General features: G+C 28.7%; 1 protein-coding gene, 1 long non-coding RNA gene and 1 pseudogene across 2 annotated transcripts; 2 read left to right on the top strand and 1 right to left on the bottom strand.

Moving 5' to 3' along the window:
- Nucleotides 1-1,266: 1,266 nt before the first annotated feature.
- On the bottom strand, nucleotides 1,267-2,421 carry LOC114424205 (annotated as a pseudogene).
- Nucleotides 2,422-5,046: 2,625 nt separating this feature from the next.
- Nucleotides 5,047-14,958, top strand: LOC114424474 (shikimate O-hydroxycinnamoyltransferase-like). The gene is made up of 3 exons (XM_028391329.1): nucleotides 5,047-5,577; nucleotides 9,625-10,505; nucleotides 14,624-14,958. Exons 1-3 carry the CDS (start codon nucleotides 5,128-5,130, stop codon nucleotides 14,727-14,729), a joined length of 1,437 nt encoding a protein of 478 aa, XP_028247130.1. The 5' UTR covers nucleotides 5,047-5,127; the 3' UTR covers nucleotides 14,730-14,958.
- LOC114424475 lies at nucleotides 11,106-12,556 on the top strand. Its single transcript, XR_003668993.1, has 3 exons — nucleotides 11,106-11,314; nucleotides 11,402-11,438; nucleotides 11,929-12,556. It is a non-coding gene; the product is annotated as an uncharacterized LOC114424475 (long non-coding RNA).
- Nucleotides 14,959-18,724: the final 3,766 nt, after the last annotated feature.

Raw genomic sequence — 18,724 nt, 5'->3', positions numbered from 1 at the left:
AAGACGCTGGCTGAGGTCACTCACAAATGCTTTAAGTTCCTTAATGGTGTTGAGTATCTCTTCTTGTGTTTTTTGATGGTTTTCTAGTAGCTATTTGATTCGTTGTTCAAGTTTTTCATTTGTGAGATTTGTTTAGTCACCCACTTTTGAGCAATGTTTTGAGATGACCTACATGATGCTCACTTCACTTGTGTTAGTGGTTCCACACCATGCTTACAATGGGAGGACATGTCTCCAGCCATAAAGATGTCCCTAAGACTTGCGTCCAGCAACATCAGCCCACAATTTAACTCTTGATGCAGAGTTAATGGCCTCGTCCTACCACTAGCACTAGAGCCTTCCTACAATTTCTTTTGAAAGTCTCTCTAATTAAATGGAAAAAAAAATAATATCTCATAGTTACTTTTTTTACTAAAAAAATTAAATAATTTATATAACATGTTAACTTACATAGGTTTTTTCTAATTCTTATCCACCTAGGTGTTGTCCTTTTTCCTAATATGTCTACTTGAACACCACATCAATGTGAAGAGGTCGGCCAAGCCTATACAACTTTAAATTACTTAGATATATAAGTATGTCCTAAAAATCATAAAAACACACTTTTACACTACTAAAATGCACCAGCACACATACACACACTCACTACACTAGTTTAGCTTACAAAATGCACCAAATTTAATGGTTCAACACACTTAGGTACATTACTCAAATTTCCATCATGTCATTTGAGACAATTATTGATAATCAAACAAAGCAAGAAAAGGGGGGAAACAAAATCAGAATGAAACAAAAAACATTGAGGGATCAGAACAATAAGTGAAAGGGCAGAGATAAAATGGAACCACCTGAATTGGTCCATTTCAATCTTTAATGCTTCTTTAAATTATGCTATTTCAGCAGCACAAAGCATAAAAGGAACAACCCATGATTCTCCTTGGACCCCAACAATAAGTTTAACATCACAATGTTAAACTCAATTACCCCAATAATTAATTGGTTGTTTCAGGCTTTTACAAATCAGCATATGCTTTCATGAACCTATTGCTAGTAGCACTGAAAATTGTCGCCAAGTGTGGTATTAGTAGACAGATCGATAAATGATAATCATGCTCTGTAAGTGTATAATCATTAAATTTGCGTGTATAAAAAATATCTGTTGAAAGAAGTTAGTCACTTAAATAGATATTGTATTTCAAAAAATTAGTATCTAACTCTAAGTTGCAAGACACCTGAAGTAAAAAACAACAAATAAACCCTTAACATCTAGCATAGCATCCTGTATTTGACCAAGTAAGTGTAAGGGATTCCTTCAGCTTCAATTGCCCTTTTGATTTTCACTATTTTGTCGAAAAAGCTGGCCGATGGCTCAACTGCCCTGTTATGGTCCACATCTAATCCAGATGACTAAGTCAATAAGTTTTCAACACTGCAACCATTTAAACTCCGCAGAAAAGAAATTTGGTTTCCATTAAGCTATGTTGGATTAGTATGGATACAATACCAATTTGGAAAACAGAATTAACAAACTTGCATATGAGATCTCATAAATAAGCATGAAATGAATTTGATTAAATAGCGAAACAAAAATGAAATATAGAAAGTAAGGCAAAAATCCACCTTAAAGTATAACTAAAAATTGTCAGTTGATCTATTATATAAATTATAAATTAGAATGGTAACTTATGTCAAGTTTAGTTTGAGAAAATATTTTCTATTTTCACTTATGATTATAAAACTGTCACCTTGTTTTGAAGTTATTGTTTTTTTCAAATATTTATATTTGTTGTTTGTTTTCTTCTATATAAATCTTAAAACACAAGAAACAAATATGATATGTTTGTCACCTTGTTTTGATAAGTACACAAACTTAATTACTTAACATGCACCAATATACTATATCTTTTGGATATGGGTGCAATTCACAAAATGAAGTACCCTGGACAGTCATTAATTAGTTAATTAATTTGTAAAGAAAGTATTATGGATGTACGTACCTTGATGTTTCCAGCTTCTTTTATTGCTATGACATTCACTTGATCATCTATATGCTACCCACCTAGTGTAAATATTAGAACATCAACTTGCTTAATTGCCTTAACAAGGCTTTCATGATTATTTACATCACCCTACAAATTAAATCACAGAGGTATTATAAAAATTGGATTATTGAACTTTGAAAGAGTACTGTATTTTATTTGAAAAGAAAATAGAAATTTGTGATCGGAAGGCACATACATAAAGAAGAGTAACTCCAAAGCTCTTGAAGCTCTGAATAAGTTTAGACTTTTGAGGATGAGAAAGGGTGCTCTCCCTAACTAAGGCAAAAGTGGAGTGACCTGCTTCTACGCTTGCCATAACTATGAATTTTCCAATGTAACTTGTTCCTCCAAGGACTAGGATTTTGCTCTTGGCTGCCATTGCATAAAACAACTAAACTTCAAAGTTCAAAACAAAATAAGCTCAATAATTAAATAAACATAATGACCAAGACAGGGTATCATATACTAAGCTATTTAATTAGTTTAGTAGTATTATTTAAATTATATATCAACTTATCAGTGATAGGGAAAAGGTTTGTATCAAACATCATGCCAGAATCTGTAAAAGAATTGAGGGACAATGTGATTGACCCACAGCTCCAAATATTCTATCTTTAATTTTTGAAAAGTTAAAAATAAATTACAGTTGGTTAAAACCGTTACAACACTTATTTTAATTATAATGAGTTAAGCTTATTCTAATTCTTATCCATTATCGTAAAAAAAGCCGTCTGTAAAAACATTGGTCAAGAAAAAATTAATTAAAAATTTGTAGTTGGTCAATATCAACGATTAAACTCACTATAATTTGTTTATATTATAGATAAACTCATGACCCAATATAATAACAAATATTCTTGTAGTATTGAATGCACTTGAATTAGAGAACAACACGTACGCGTAATGCAAGTGCCATAACATTTGAATAAATCAAATGCCATCAATCACGTCAAGAAGATGAAGGTTAAGTGAGTAGTTTGGAGTAGAGGAATCAAAGGTTAAGTGAGTGATTTGGAGTCAGCAATGGATTAGGTGAACATAAACCTAGTGAGAAAAAGACGTAACATTTCCTTATATTTAAGGAGATAAACTAAGATAAGAAAAAAGTTACGAACAACAAGGAGGAGGTCCCCACTTGGTACGCTGAGTGAAGTTTCCAAGGTTCTCATATATGATCCATGAAGAGGAACTGTTGTGTGACTTTGGAGTAAGTGAAATCAATTAAGCAAGAAAAAAAATACATACAAGATTATTAACATAACATGTAACTTTCTAGTTTCTATCGTTGTTTTTATAATTAAACTTGCGTAAATTTACAATTCTCTTGCATAAATTAATATAAAATTTGTTTGAGCACCTCACGTATTTAACATCAGTTAATTAAGGATTCTGGATTTGGACAGTACGTAACTTATGTTACAATATTTTATGCTGTAAAAGATGACATGATTCTTTGCTAATTCACTTCTACTTGTCTCTAAGATTAGTCTTATAATTATATTTACCCTACTACAAAATTATCTTTCTATATCAGTTTATGCCGACCATAATTATTAATGCGTCGTAATAAACCATTATTGTAGTAGTATTAGAAAATTCATCTTTAAATCTTCAAGCCTGAGAGGATTTGATATGGATAAATTATCACCAAGATGTATAGGGACAGACCGGAGGCAACAAGGGGCGCCTCATCAATTTTGTTTTTGTTTTTTAAAATTATTTATATTTTAATTTTTTATTCAAATGTAATTTTGTAATTTTTTTGAGGTACTAATTTTGTAATTATTAACACAATTATATGTGTATTTACTAATGTATGTAAAGGTCCGTAAAGTAATGATAAATGATATATACCATAAATAATAGTTTTATTCTTGGTGTTGTACGCATGTTAATTATAGGCAATATATATACAGTATTTTATAAATTATAGCATTTTATTATATTGACAGACTCTAAATTTAATTGATTTCTTAATTAAAATATAAATTCTCTTGAGGTGATTTAAATTTTTAATATATGCTACTATAGATTAATTAATATTTTACATGTCATATTTTAGTCATGTGATCATATCTTATAATTTTCATAATTTGTCAGATCTAACCCTACTATATTATGAAGGGGATTTCCCAACATGAAAAAATGTACCGAAAAATTCTTATATAAAGTACTAGTACAATTAGTATTATTTAATTTGACTGTTTCATGTTCTCATTTTTACTGGAAATAGAAAATAATAATAAAAATATATTTGATTGGATTTTTAAAAATATTTTCAATAAAAAAATTTTCCAAACAAATCAAAAAATGAAAACAATAAAATTCTATTTTCAGTTAAAAATACAAATCTCATTTTTGGTAAAATAAAAATACAGACAAAGAATATAATTTTAAGTAAATCTAAAAATACATTTCTTTCTTTTCCTTCACACACTTCTCCCCTGACAAAGCAGAAAATAAAAAGTCAAATTTAGAATTCTAATCTTTTAAAAATAAAAATAATTTTCAAAAAATAAAAAAAAGGAAATAATAACATTTACATATCATATATAATTATCTTTCTTTTTCTTGTAGAGATTTCAGCTGTTTTTAAGGGGAAGGAATTTTGTTTAAGTTGACTAAGATTTCTATGAATAATAAAATTCTTACTTTAAATATTAACACTATTACATACTTATAATTCTTGAACATAGGTAAAATCATTGAATTTCTAACTATTTTTTTGACCATACAATCATTTTATAAAATCGACCTCTATATAAAATATCTCACACAGGGAATCTTTTGCTCAATGATTGAACTAAAGTACCCCATGAAGTATGAGAAACAATTAGAAATTAAGTTTCAAAGGATTTGTTCGCTAGTCCTACATCTATACAATGCTTATTTTTTCCATTAAAATAAAAAAGAAAATTGGACTAGATGAACCAACATGGACTCCAATTAAATACACCTGTACCATCCCACTAATTAAGCTTATAAGTACATAAGAGCTATAAATAGAACTAATACTGCGAGGCCAATCAACTTGGAAATTAAACACTCTTAATCATATCTTGCCCCTAAAATATTCTTATCCAAAATGGGTGTTGAGAATGGAAATTTCTCCGTAAATGTGACCAATGAAGAGGTGGTGGCAGCAGTAGTACCAATGCAAGAATATTGGCTCCCACTTTCTAACCTTGACCTACTTCTACCTCCACTTGATGTAGGAGTCTTCTTTTGCTACAAAAATCCCATGCTCAAATCCACAACCTTAGGGAATAGTGGCACCAACAAAATGACCTTTGGATCTATGGTGAGGTCTCTTAAAAATGCCTTGGCACAAACTCTAGTCTCTTATTATGTATTTGCAGGTGAAGTTGTGCCTAATAATATGGGTGAACCCGAGGTGCTTTGTAATAATCGTGGAGTTGATTTTGTTGAAGCTGAGGCAGATGTGGAGCTAAAGTGCCTCAACTTTTACAACCCAGATGACACCATTGAAGGAAAGTTTGTTACTAAGAAGAAGAATGGTGTGCTTGCTGTCCAGGTACTATATGTAGGTAGTACTATGTGTTAACAATAATTACTAACAGGCCATAATGACACTATATTCATTACAAACATCAAAATATGCATGTGATCTATATATAGTAAGGCGACCTATTATTTTATGGGTCCATCATAAAATAATAGATAATGATTTTTTTTATTCACAAGAATCAAAGATATATTATAAATTTATAATAATTTATATATTTTATTCATTCAATATTTAAGTTAAACTTTTTTTATATAGATAGAAATCCTTTGTGTACAAATATGATAAATATATATTCATAAAAAAAATATAACATTTCATTAAAAATATTAAATTTCTTTACCACAAATACATACAAATAATAAAATATCACATACGAATAAACAATTATTTATTTTTGTAGAAGTTGAAATTTTGTTAGTTTTAATGCTTAAAAGGTTAAACTTTAGGAATTAAAGGAGTTTTAGATAAGCTAGCAAGATGGAGTTTTCGCTTAAAGAAATTGAATTTTGTTTCCCTCTCATATTATAATTGACTGAATTTTTTATCCCTAGCTTTCGGCCATGGACCTAGGTGGTTGCACCACAAAACAACCACAGGGCCAACCCTAATAAGAAAGAAAATCCTAATTAATGTGAAAACCAATTTTTTTTTATCAATAGTTATTTGAACTCCTAAAATATCACTAAATTGATACCTACCTATCATTCCTTTTTTGTTATTTTTATTTTTTTTCTCACATCACATTATCCATCATATCAATTATATATATATATAGAGCTACTCTTAGATGTTCAAATATCTTTTTTCACTGTCTAAGTCATATGAACCGTGTTTATTGTCACAACTTATTTTATGTTATATTTTTATAATTAAATATATTTTATGTCTTTGTAGTATACTCATTTTATGGTTTTAGTCCCTGTAACATTTTATGTTATGATTTTAGTCCTTCACACTATTTATTGATGATATATCAATAATGTATTTGAGAATAGATTTGATATTTCTTAAATAATAGATGCTAAAATAAATATTAATATAAGAGGAATCAATATCAAAAGTTTCCTGGAGATATAATATTGGTTGAATTATTAAGAAGGAAATCCTGGAGATATAATATTGGTTGAATTATTAAGAAGGAAAATGAGAAAAAAAATCATGAATTTAATTCTTTTTATTGACAAAAAAACTAATAATTAGTATTTATCGTTCAAAAAAATATATCAAAATTTTCCAATTTTATAAGGACTAAAAAAATTATATGGACTAAAAGCATTAAATAAATATATTATGAGAACTAAAAATATATTTAATTCTATAACTTTTTAGTTAATATTTACCTTTTAAATAAGCATTGGTCCAAATTGCATTTCATTTAAGCGAAATGCTTTGTGGACACTTCAATCTTATTTCCAACTAGAGAAAGATGTAGAAATAGGAAGTGTTTCCTTAATGCAGATCGACACTTCTCGATAAAAAAAAATATTTAATAACTAATATAACTGGAAATATTATCTATATTTCTTAATTTTTTAAAAATCAATTAATCCTTTCTTATAAAAAGAAGCTGAGGGATAGTATGAGAAGGAAAATGTTTCGATTTTTTTTTACAATAACAAGAATCCAATTTTAATTATCCATGTTCAAATTCTTCACTCTGATATAGAGTGTTGTATTTAATTTGGAGCATGTTTGGAACACTATATGTATTTGGAGTAGTTTGGAACACAATTAATGTTAATGTTTGATGAATCATAAATCCTATGAAACTCGTTACTTTTACTGAGAATGATTTATTTTAAAAAAATATATGGTTAATTATTATCTTATGTAAAATTCTATTGGATGAATAACAATTAAATACCGGAAACTAAATTAGTATCTGCCTTAACGGAGACATGCATGCATGATTTCTTAAGAAAAAGAAAAAAAGCATTGTAGTTTTTTGGTTGGTGACAGTTGTAGCATTAATCCTGCAGGTAACGGAAACTGATCATATGTAATATTTCACAATTTTTCTTCTTTTTAACACTTCACTCGTCATAAAAAAAAATAAAAAAATCCATCAATTTGTCCCCACGTATTGGGTGTGAAGTTAATTATTAGATATTGAATCTTTGTCTGTGACCACAATGTCAAATCTATCCACAACCAGAAACCTAGCTAATAATTAACTAGCAAACTAATTGAATATGACATGATACCTAATTATATGCATCATCCCGTAAGTTATTTGACCCAAAAATTCAACTTAAACATTTATTGCGGTGACAATTTGTTTCCAAAAAGAGCACGTGATTCTTTAGTTTAATTTTTTTTTATAAAATTTGTTTTAAATCACTAAATATAGTTATAATAATTCAAATTAATCTTAGTTATATTGAAATATATGTTACAATGTGTGAAATTGATTCTAGGTGTAAATTAAACAGGCTGGTCTATTGGATCATGCATAGTATAGTTAAAGAGTATTTTATATCAATAATATGTTTTTTTTACAGAATTAATAATATATTAAATTTATAAACAATATATATCTATATATACTACATTTCAATATTCAATTTTTAATAAAGCTACATTTGAAAGCTTAATTATAAACAACTTATCCAAGTGCCCGTCACTTTAAAAGGTTATTTTTTCTTTTTAACCTTGATCATTCAAATATTAGAGATATATACGCACACACACCCAGGTATGGGTCATACGATTAAACATGGATATATAGAGAACAGAATCACTTTAGTTTCTAGGATTTTTCTTTTAATCTTAACCATTCAAATCACATAGAGTATTAAGTATGACTATATTATTTATAAGATTTAAATTTGAAATAATATTTATTCTTTTTATAAAATTTAATTTATAATATTATTTATATTAATTTATTTTAGATTAAAAATATCCCATTAAAAAAAATAAGAGAGAAAAATATCAATAACAAGAATAATTTTGAAAGAAGTTACAATTTAAGATAAATTTATTACTATTAATTAAATTAATCAATTTTTTTAATCTTAATAAATTAAATAATTATATCTTATATAGGAAGATATCAACTAAGAACAATTCTCAATTTAAGATTGTAAGAATGTAGGAAAATTTAAATCTAGGTGATATAACTATATGTGAATAATCAAAATTAAAATTTGTTTAACTATTTGACTACTTTAAAAAGTCATATGCCTTTTACTTTTAATGTTGAACCTTCCTCTTGTGTTTGGATATGCATGTTAATAAGTATTTACACAATTTTAAAACATTTGAATTTATTATTATATTAGCACTTTATAAAATGTCTCATTTTAAAAATTAAAAAATATGAATCAATAAAAATTTAAAAAGTAAATAAATAAAAAATTCTCACAATTATATTTTTTTATGAATATAATTAGAAGGTATTAGCACTGTAAATATTTTTTTGGTTGTTATTAATTTAATTATAAATTATTATGTACGGTAAATTCATTAATTTTTGTAATAACTAAAAAACTATGTATATGATGATTTTTAATTGATTAATGAAAATGAGTTAAACTTATTTTTTATTCTTCTCAAACATTGCTACATCAAATAATTGAATCCATATTCAAATTCAAAATTTAACCTTTTACGTATTTTATCAAATAAAAAGTTAGAAATGATGCATTTTAATTCAAATAATTTTATTTTCATATATTTTCTCAACTTTAAAAGTCCTATTTCTTTTATCCATTTTCATTAGATAAATATAATTCACATTATTACATAAGGAACTCCTATTTTATTTTTCCTTTTTTAAGATACATTATCTAATAATAATTTTATTTTATCTCACATATTTTCTTATTTATATATTTAAACTTTACTTAAATTTAAAATACATGTAGTAAAATGTATAAGAAAATTGGCCAAGATATTATTCAAATATCAAGGACATAATTAGGAGATAGAATGACTTAATTTGCAGCCAACAGCAATGGTCATAACAATCAAACCAATGTTGTTGTTGTTGCATTACATGATGAAGTACTATTTCATTGATATGGCCATAATTGAATGTTCCCTTTGTAGGCAACTTCACTCAAGTGTGGTGGAATAATTGTGGCATGCACATTTGACCATCGCGTAGCAGATGCTTATTCCACAAACATGTTCCTTGTTTCATGGGCCGATATGGCCCAGCCCACCAAGCCCAACAACACCCTCGTCGTCACTGTCGCCCCAACCGCTTCTCGCCACCCATGTTTCCGCCGCTCCCTCCTCAGTCCTCGGCGTCCAGGTTCCATTCACCCTTCCCTACACCACATGTACACCCCCATCTCCGAGCTTCCTCCTCCTCCATCCACCGCCTCCGCCGCTCTCCTCAGCCGCATATACTACGTCACGGCGGAGCAGCTCCACCTCATGCAAGTCTTCGCCGCCACACGCACAAAGCTCGAGTGTTTCTCCGCATTCTTGTGGAAGATGGTTGCACGTGCGGCTTCGAAAGAGAAAAATGGTAAAAGGGTTGTGGCCAAAATGGGCATTGTGGTTGATGGAAGGAAAAGGCTTGGCAATGGTGACAAAGAGAGTGAAGCAATGATGGAGAGTTATTTTGGGAATGTGCTTTCCATACCCTTTGGCGGGAAACCGGTGGAGGAGTTGGTAGAGGAGCCGCTAGGGTTTTTGGCGGAAGCCGTTCACGAGTTTTTGGCGGCCGCCACAACTGAGGAGCACTTCTTAGGGCTAATTGATTGGGTGGAGGCTCACCGGCCGGTTCCTGGTATAACTAAAATTTATTGTAACAACGCCGACGATGGACCGGCCTTTGTGGTGTCCTCCGGACAAAGATTTCCGGAGGACAAAGTGGATTTTGGGTGGGGGAAGGTTGTGTTTGCCTCATACCATTTTCCTTGGGGTGGTGAAACTGGTTATGTTATGCCAATGCCAAGTCCTTTGAGAAATGGTGATTGGATTCACTACTACAAAAAGCCTTTTTTAAGACACGCACTTTACGTCGGTTGTATAAGGAACCGCTTTAATAAGTGGTGCGGTGGCATTTTTGAAATTATTGGCTTGCAAATGGCATTTTAGGACGCACATTCTAAGGCGGTTATTGAAAACCGCCTTAGAATGTTATGTTTCTTATAATTTACGCCGGTTTTTAGTAAAAACCCGTCGTAATTTTCAAAATAAAAAAAACAAAACCGCAACCTCGTCGTCCTCTGCTACGAACTCCTTTCTTTGTTCTGCTTGTCCTTTCTTTGAACCCTAGCACCGGTTTTTCAAAACCCGTCGCAAGAGAAAAACGCGGTGGTAATTCATTGAACTTGAAAAGAAGAAATCACTTCAAGCCCCTCAGCTTGTCCTTTCTTTGAATCCGAAATCACTTCAGCTCTTCCATCATCCTCCTCTTCTCATTCTCCAAGCCCCTCAGCTTCCTCCCCAAACACTGCAAGAGAAATCTAGAGGCAACAAATCTTCTTGATGGAGCTTTAGAGGTGACAGATCTGTTCATAGATCTCTCTGGTGTTCCTGCTCGTGTTTGTTGCCATAATTGGAACAAGCACGGCCTCGAAGACGACAATCTCGTAGGGCTTTTACCAGAATAGAAGTCTCTGGTGTTTCTGCTCATGTTTGTTGGCATCGTCTGAACGCGCCACCACAAACCGTGCACCGCTCGTCGTGCACTGGTGGCCTCCGCGAGGGGTTGAAGTCTTGAACCCTAAGTAGGGAAAACTGTTGATTCTTACAGAGAGTCGTAGATACACCTGCGAAGAAGGTTCTTTTATTTATCACTTTATCTTCCCTCTCTTTGTGTTTTAGATTTTGACGAGGAAACTGATCTGTTTGTTGTTGATTCTTGTAGAGGCGAAGTAAATTTAGGAAGGTCTTGGAAATTCGAGGTACAGAGGCATGGAATTTTGTAAAGTGACTTTTAAAATTTTGAATTCCTAATTTGGCTTATTTTTTTTTGTGATTTAACAAATTCCTTGATATTATCCTTTGTTAATATACTCCAAGTCCAATGTGTCCTTTCAAAATCAATGTGGCCGCAACATCAAGGTTTTTGGGTTTATCATGACCACAACACAATCACAGTTATGGCCTCATCAGATGCGGTTGTCTGCAATTTCCCATTTTCCCGCAATCCTGATGAAACCACAATTTGAAACCTTAATTATATTATATTGATTAGACTTATTTTCAGTAGTCATGAGTTTTTTAAAAAATGCTTGCACTAGCCATAGATTTCCACTAACATTCTCTTCAAGTTTCTGCAGCTGTTTTCTTCCTTCTCTGTGCATCCCCCCTCAATACAAAAAATAAAATCTATTTATCCCAAATTTTGTTTGTTGACTTTGCTGGGCATCCTTTTGCTCATGAATTTAATAGGGCCACACTGGCTGTGTCAATGCGGTGGCTTGGAATTCCAAAGGTTCGTTACTGATATCTGGATCAGATGATCAACGGGTATGGCACATATTTTATGTCATTTGTAGTTCTGTAGTCTCATACACTAGAATGGGAGATTCTTTTTTGGAAATATATGAGAAATGAACTTTGACATATTTTAGGGTCCATGAAACTATTGAATATGTTTTTTCATATAGAATGTTCCATTATAAAATTCCCCTGTCTTCTTGATGGGCTAAAATGAAGTTTCTTTGTCCATGATTAAATGAGAGACTTTGACATCTCTGCCACTTATTGTGCTTGCTTCTAGTTCTCACACAGTTGTGATTTATTTTCAAACCAAGTAGAGAGAATGATCAAGAAGCATCAAACTACAGAGAATAATTCTTTTGTTTGTCTTACGTCTTGTTTTGCCTGATATAATTTATAATTATTGAGTCATGACTAGTTTGAAAAGTTCAGTTCTAACTCTCAAAAGGTAGCAAACAGACTGATAGAGTCATGGAGCAAATGATTCCAGCCTCTCTGTTTTTGGTTTATACTAACCCTCTTAGACTGCTTTAGCAGCAGAAGGCATTGAATTGTTTTTCTGAAATTTTGCTTGATATTGTCTTACCTAATTTGGCTTATTTTTTTTTTTTGTGATTTAACAAATTCCTTGATATTATCCTTTGTTAATATACTCCAAGTCCAATGTGTCCTTTCAAAATCAAAGATTAGTCTTGTACGTTATATCCAATGTCATGATGGCGTCAATATCCAATCCATGATGACTTTGTAGCCAACATCATAATGAAGCTCCCACATAAAAAAGCCACTAAATATCAACTAGGAAGAACCAGACCGTAGAACAAGTCTGTAGTTGGATAATGTACAGAAGAAGAACTGTTAATATTCTTTGAAAGCTCTAGACATGGTTATATATATATATATATATATATATATATATATATATATATATATATATATATATATATATATATATATATATATATATATAGTGTCCCATTATATCTATCAATCGTTGACCTTTCCATATAGATTAATTCATATTGGAGTAATTCAAGTGTCATAACTTTATCGGATGTCATAATTTGAATGCTTCTCACTATAAACTCTTTAGTGGGGTTTAGTGTATCACATGCTCTACATCAGTGTACTGACAAATTATAAGGTACTACTAGTTGATAATTTTCATGACATCAGCCAATTTCACATCACATTATTGGAGGAACTTTCCAATTCTTAGAATGTCTTAGATCACATATATTATATAGCTAAGAAATTATTTACTTTTTCTGGTTAATGCCTGGAGCTGGGAGCATGCATGTATCAGAAGTTGGAGTTAGGTTCAGAAAAAAAGTTAGACTCTAATAATTCCACAAAAATAAGAATAGCCCGAAGATCTCTATAGTACATTGCTTTCTATTTTTTAGCCTCTTTTTTATTTTATTTTATTACTTTCTATGGCGTGGTTTTGCCTTTTTGTTTGGCCTAGTGGTAATGTCTCTGTCACTATTTTATACAAATTCCACTCAAAAGATTGAATAGGCCTGGCATTTTCTTATTAGTGTACAACATTAAGTGATTTTCAAAGTTCCCCACTAAAATGAGATCCCTTCAGTAAATTATGCATTCTTCATCTTGATTGATTCCACCTCGAATCCAGAAAATGAACTTTGTCAATCATGATACCTTTAGTAACAACATATATATTTAGGGTTCTATAGCCAAAGAAAAAGAAAACATTTGGCCCTCATTTCTCTCTGCACCAGATTTTTGTCCCTGTTTGAAGTTCTTTTAACAGAAAATAAATTAATATTTGTGCATTTGCTGATATGCATAGAAAGGCCAGAACTTGATACAAGATGCATGGAGTTAGCAATATGTTTTAGAAAAATGAAATATAAAGATAAGAATATATATATATATATATATATATATATATATATATATATATATATATATATATATATATATTAAAAAATTAATATATTTATGCCAAAAAATAATATATTGAATTTAATTAGTAAGTGAATTATTTATAGTAATTAATATTTATGTAAAATATAAATTAAAAACAAAAGAGAGTATTTCTGGGGTAGTGTAAAAAAACACAATGAAATAACACCCTAACATCTCTTTTAAAAAGATTAGTTCTTATAACATCCTTTTAAATCAAACAATATTTTTTCTTAAATAATGAGGAGATCATCAAATAAAATTAAATATACTTTTATAGTTAATGCTATTAATTTTATTTTCTCTTTTTCGGCTAGTCAAGGCCACCCATTGTGTACATATATTAATTATGGATTTAACAAAGAATTAAGCCGATACATAAATATTTTATAAAAAGAATTATTATAAATATTAATATATATTTATAATTATGGATTTTTTTACATAATAACCGTCTTTGAATGTCGACCAGACGTAACATTCAAAGACGGTTATTATGTTATAACTGTCTTTGAATGTTGAACCAGACACTGCATTCAAAGACGGTTATTACATAATAACCGTCTTTGAAAATTTTTCACTTTCAAAGACGGTTATTATAATAACCGTCATAAAAAGTAATTGCGTTTCAACGACGTTATATACAACGACGGTTTACAACCGTCGTTAAAAGCACTTATTAACCGTCGTAAAAAGCCATTTTTCTAGTTGTGATTGTGTACATGCACCTTGCCAAGAAACAGTTGGAGATCATAGAATCTGAGGCTGCTCATGTCTTTAAGCCCTTAACTTGGGACTACCTTAACCAGTATAATTGATATATATGGTGTTGAGTGTGTTGTTATTTGTTAATATGTACTAGTGATATAACCAGTATAATTGATATATATGGTGTTGAGTGTGTTGTTATTTGTTAATGTGTACTAGTGATATGTGTTTGTTGAAATGTTCATTTAGTTGTTGTAACAAAATTATATGTTACGTGGTTGGTCAAGTTTGTAGAGTGTAAACACGGTTGATTTGGAAGGGTTTGCTTTTAGCTAATGATGTGATTAGTGTGTTGGTGAATGTATTAGAAATTAAAGTGAACCTAGGCAAAATGATAATTAATTTCCTTAATTGGATATGCTGAAAACGCGCGTAGAAGCTATAATTGATATGGTGCAGTACATGTTGATGACTTGAAAGTTGAACTAATCCTCTAAATAACGACTTATAGTATTTGGAAGAAATAGGCCAATTATACACTTTACGTCAAATTCTCTTAGAAGTAAAATCTAAGAGATCGAGTTTTTATTTTTTTTTATATTTTTAATTTGGATCAAAATATACCAATTTCATGAACAATGGCATAACAGTGAGAGTTTCTTTCATACACTCTTCCTCGATCAGCTTGACAACAATCTTTGAGTATATCTCTATATATACGCTATGTTTTGTAATAAATTTTCAATTGATGCCACATGAAGACCAATGAGAAGGCCAAATAATTTAGCCATTAAAGTATGGCATACACCAGTCTTCTTAAAGAAACAGTTAACACATATAACAATTTCCCTTATGTAACCGAAGGAGAGGAAGATTTAAATGATGCTAAAAATAAGCTATACGTACACATAACAGTTTTGTATCTGATAACTCTAAATTAAAGTTATTTTTGTCATAAAGTAGGAGGTCTAGATGCATCCATTAATTAATTTATTGAAAGTTGTCGTTTTGACACATGCCTTATTGTAATTTTTAAATTTATAATTGACAACTCTAATAAAGTTGTTTTTTGCGTAAGGTAGGAGACCCAACAAATGCATCATCCGTTAATTTATTGAAAGATATTGATTTGTAATTTTGAAATTTATAGTATATAATTATAGATGAAGATCACCATTTATTTTGAATTCTTAAAATAAAAAATTAAATTACATCTTTCTTACAATAACAAAATTAATGATTATCAGTCATGAGTCATGTCAATAGGATATATAGGATGGGAATTATCAACTGTAATTTTATACGTAGAATTTATATAAGATATGCATGTTACAATGTTACTTGCGGATAATTTTTACCCCTTTTCACAATCATGCTTTTTTTTATTTATGAAAATATACTTACGTGATTTCATTCATGATAAGAGCAGAAATACATAAAAGAATATAAGTATAGACTTGAGAGCTAGCATTTAATTTATAATTAATGTCCTTACTAACGAATGAACAATAAAATTTAATTTGTTTATTTATCTCTTTATAAAACTCACTGCGGAGTTGAGAAAAAAAGGAAAATAACAATTGACATTTTTATTCGAAATAAAATTGAGAATTCTACAGTCATGTTTTTAATTAAGTAAAGAGCTAAAATATTTGTATTGAAGCATGGATTCTTATGTATAAATGGGGATACAGAAAATAGAAAAGAAACCCTCTTACCACATATGGGTGGTTTTATGTAAATAGTGCAAATAAAAACACACACAAAGACAGATGATTTAACCTCAACCAAAAAAATTATATAAAAAAAGCCAACTCACAAAATGGCTAGTGTGGCCACTCCTTGATCCCAAGTAGTCTACAAACTTATTCACCACAAATTTAGGGAAGAAATTTAAAAGATATAAACTTTTAGGATTCGAAAAGTGCACGAAAGCGTCTTTATTGGACAAGAAGAAGAGTAAAACTTGAAATTGTGACACATACACACATTCATGTCATGGTCAGCTTCATGACACGACATAGTTAGAAAACCTGGCCAACTAGTCTAAATTCAATGCCTCAAATGCTTGGAAGAAGCACGAAAACGTAGAGGAAATTAAGCATGCACCTGAAGAGCGTTATGAAAACCTTTATTTAGTAGACAAATTTTATGTCTTATATCATCGATTGATGTTTCATATGATGTATTAATATATTGATTTAAAAACAAATTGTTGCGAAAAAAAATATTGTAAACTATAGATATAGATAAATGAAATATCTTTTATTTAAATCAAATCAATTGAATCTCTCGTTCGAGGTCATATGATATAACTAATCAATTAAAATATTCTAACAATTTCTCTTTACCATATATTTTCCATTACACTAGATAAATATCATAATCTGATTCGTAAACTAATCAATGTCTTGCTGATGAAATGCACGCAAGACTCAGAATTTATTGTTAAGGAGTGTGAAGGTTGGAATACTTTTATTTTAAAATACATCATTTTAATATATTTAAAAAAAAAGATTAGAATCATGATACACTTTTTTATTACTATATTTAAGTATTTTTTTGAATATTTAGTATAAAATATAATATTAATATAAATTTAATATGAAAATAGTTTAAAATTCAAGTTTTATTTTTTCTAAATTTATTATATTTTTACAATCTTATATATTGTCTTTTAAAATATAATATATAATATTAAATTTTATTTTCACATAAATTAGAATAAATATACTTATATAAACTTTATTTTTATTTTATATATTATATTTTTATAATTTTATGTATTTTTATCATACTATTTAAAACTTATTTTATAAATTAAATATATAATATAATTTTTATCTTTAATGTATATTTTTTATGTAAATTATAATTTTATAAAATGAATTTTTAATATTTATATATGTCATTTAATGATAGTATTTTTCTATATGAATATATTCTTGTTATATATTATAATAATATTTGTTATTTATATTTAAATTTATTGAATCATGTACGAATTTTTTTAAAAATTAAACTATATAGTACAGATACATAATTAAATAAAATGATAATATTTTCTTTTTTAAAATATGTATGTATGCAATTTATTAAAATTATTTTTTATCTATATTATAATAGATAACATGAATATTTTAATATAAATAAAAAACATTGATATTAAATCACAAACATTATTTTAAAAAATAAATATAACATATATAAAATAAAAATAAAACTTATATAAATACATATTTTAATTTATGTGAAAATATAATTTATCTTATATATTATATTTTAAAAGATAATATATAAGATTATAAAAATATAATAAATTAAAAAAATTAACAATTTTTACATAAAATTTATATTAATATTATATTTTATAATTAAGCCCTTTTTTTCAAAAAAAAATTGTTGAACACGAACAAGACTGAATCATAAAACTTACCTGTTAGTTGGTTCGATCATATATTCACCCGACCACGTAACATTAGTTCTTACTAGTTTGCTTGCATAATTGATATTCCTACACGTGACTTGGACCAATCAAATCACTAGTTCTCGGTTCAATGAATTCCTTCAAGCTGAATTTTAAAACTATGGTGTGTCCTAACATGACCAACTATAATCACAACTATTCTTGGATTCAAGGTTTCAGGTTATTAGCATAATATTATAATTAATTAAATCAATAGATTAATTATGTTATAAGATAATTAATATCGTTATATATAATATTAAAATTTTTAATATATATTTAATGCGTATGTACATTTATATAATAAATTTTGTGATAATTAATTTTGATATAATAATTAATATGCTTAGATATATGAATTTTTATGAAATCTATGATTTGTATTTAAAATTTATATACGTAAAAAATTAATTATTAGATTAAAATTTATTGTTATAAAATTTATTATCTAAATTTATATGCATATTAAATATATATTAAAAAATTTAGTATTACATATAACAACATTAATTATTTTATAATATAATTAACATATTAGTTCATTTGATTAAAACGCAAAAATTATGAATTTAATTTGTGTTTGAATAATTAATTTTAAATTAATTTATAAAATATATATATTTTTTAAAATCATTTCGA

Source organism: Glycine soja, chromosome 8 (genome assembly GCF_004193775.1).
Source record: "Glycine soja cultivar W05 chromosome 8, ASM419377v2, whole genome shotgun sequence".
NCBI classification, from domain to species: domain Eukaryota; kingdom Viridiplantae; phylum Streptophyta; class Magnoliopsida; order Fabales; family Fabaceae; genus Glycine; species Glycine soja.
Note: the sequence above shows the minus strand (reverse complement) of the source record. Positions and strands in the feature narration are given on the sequence as shown.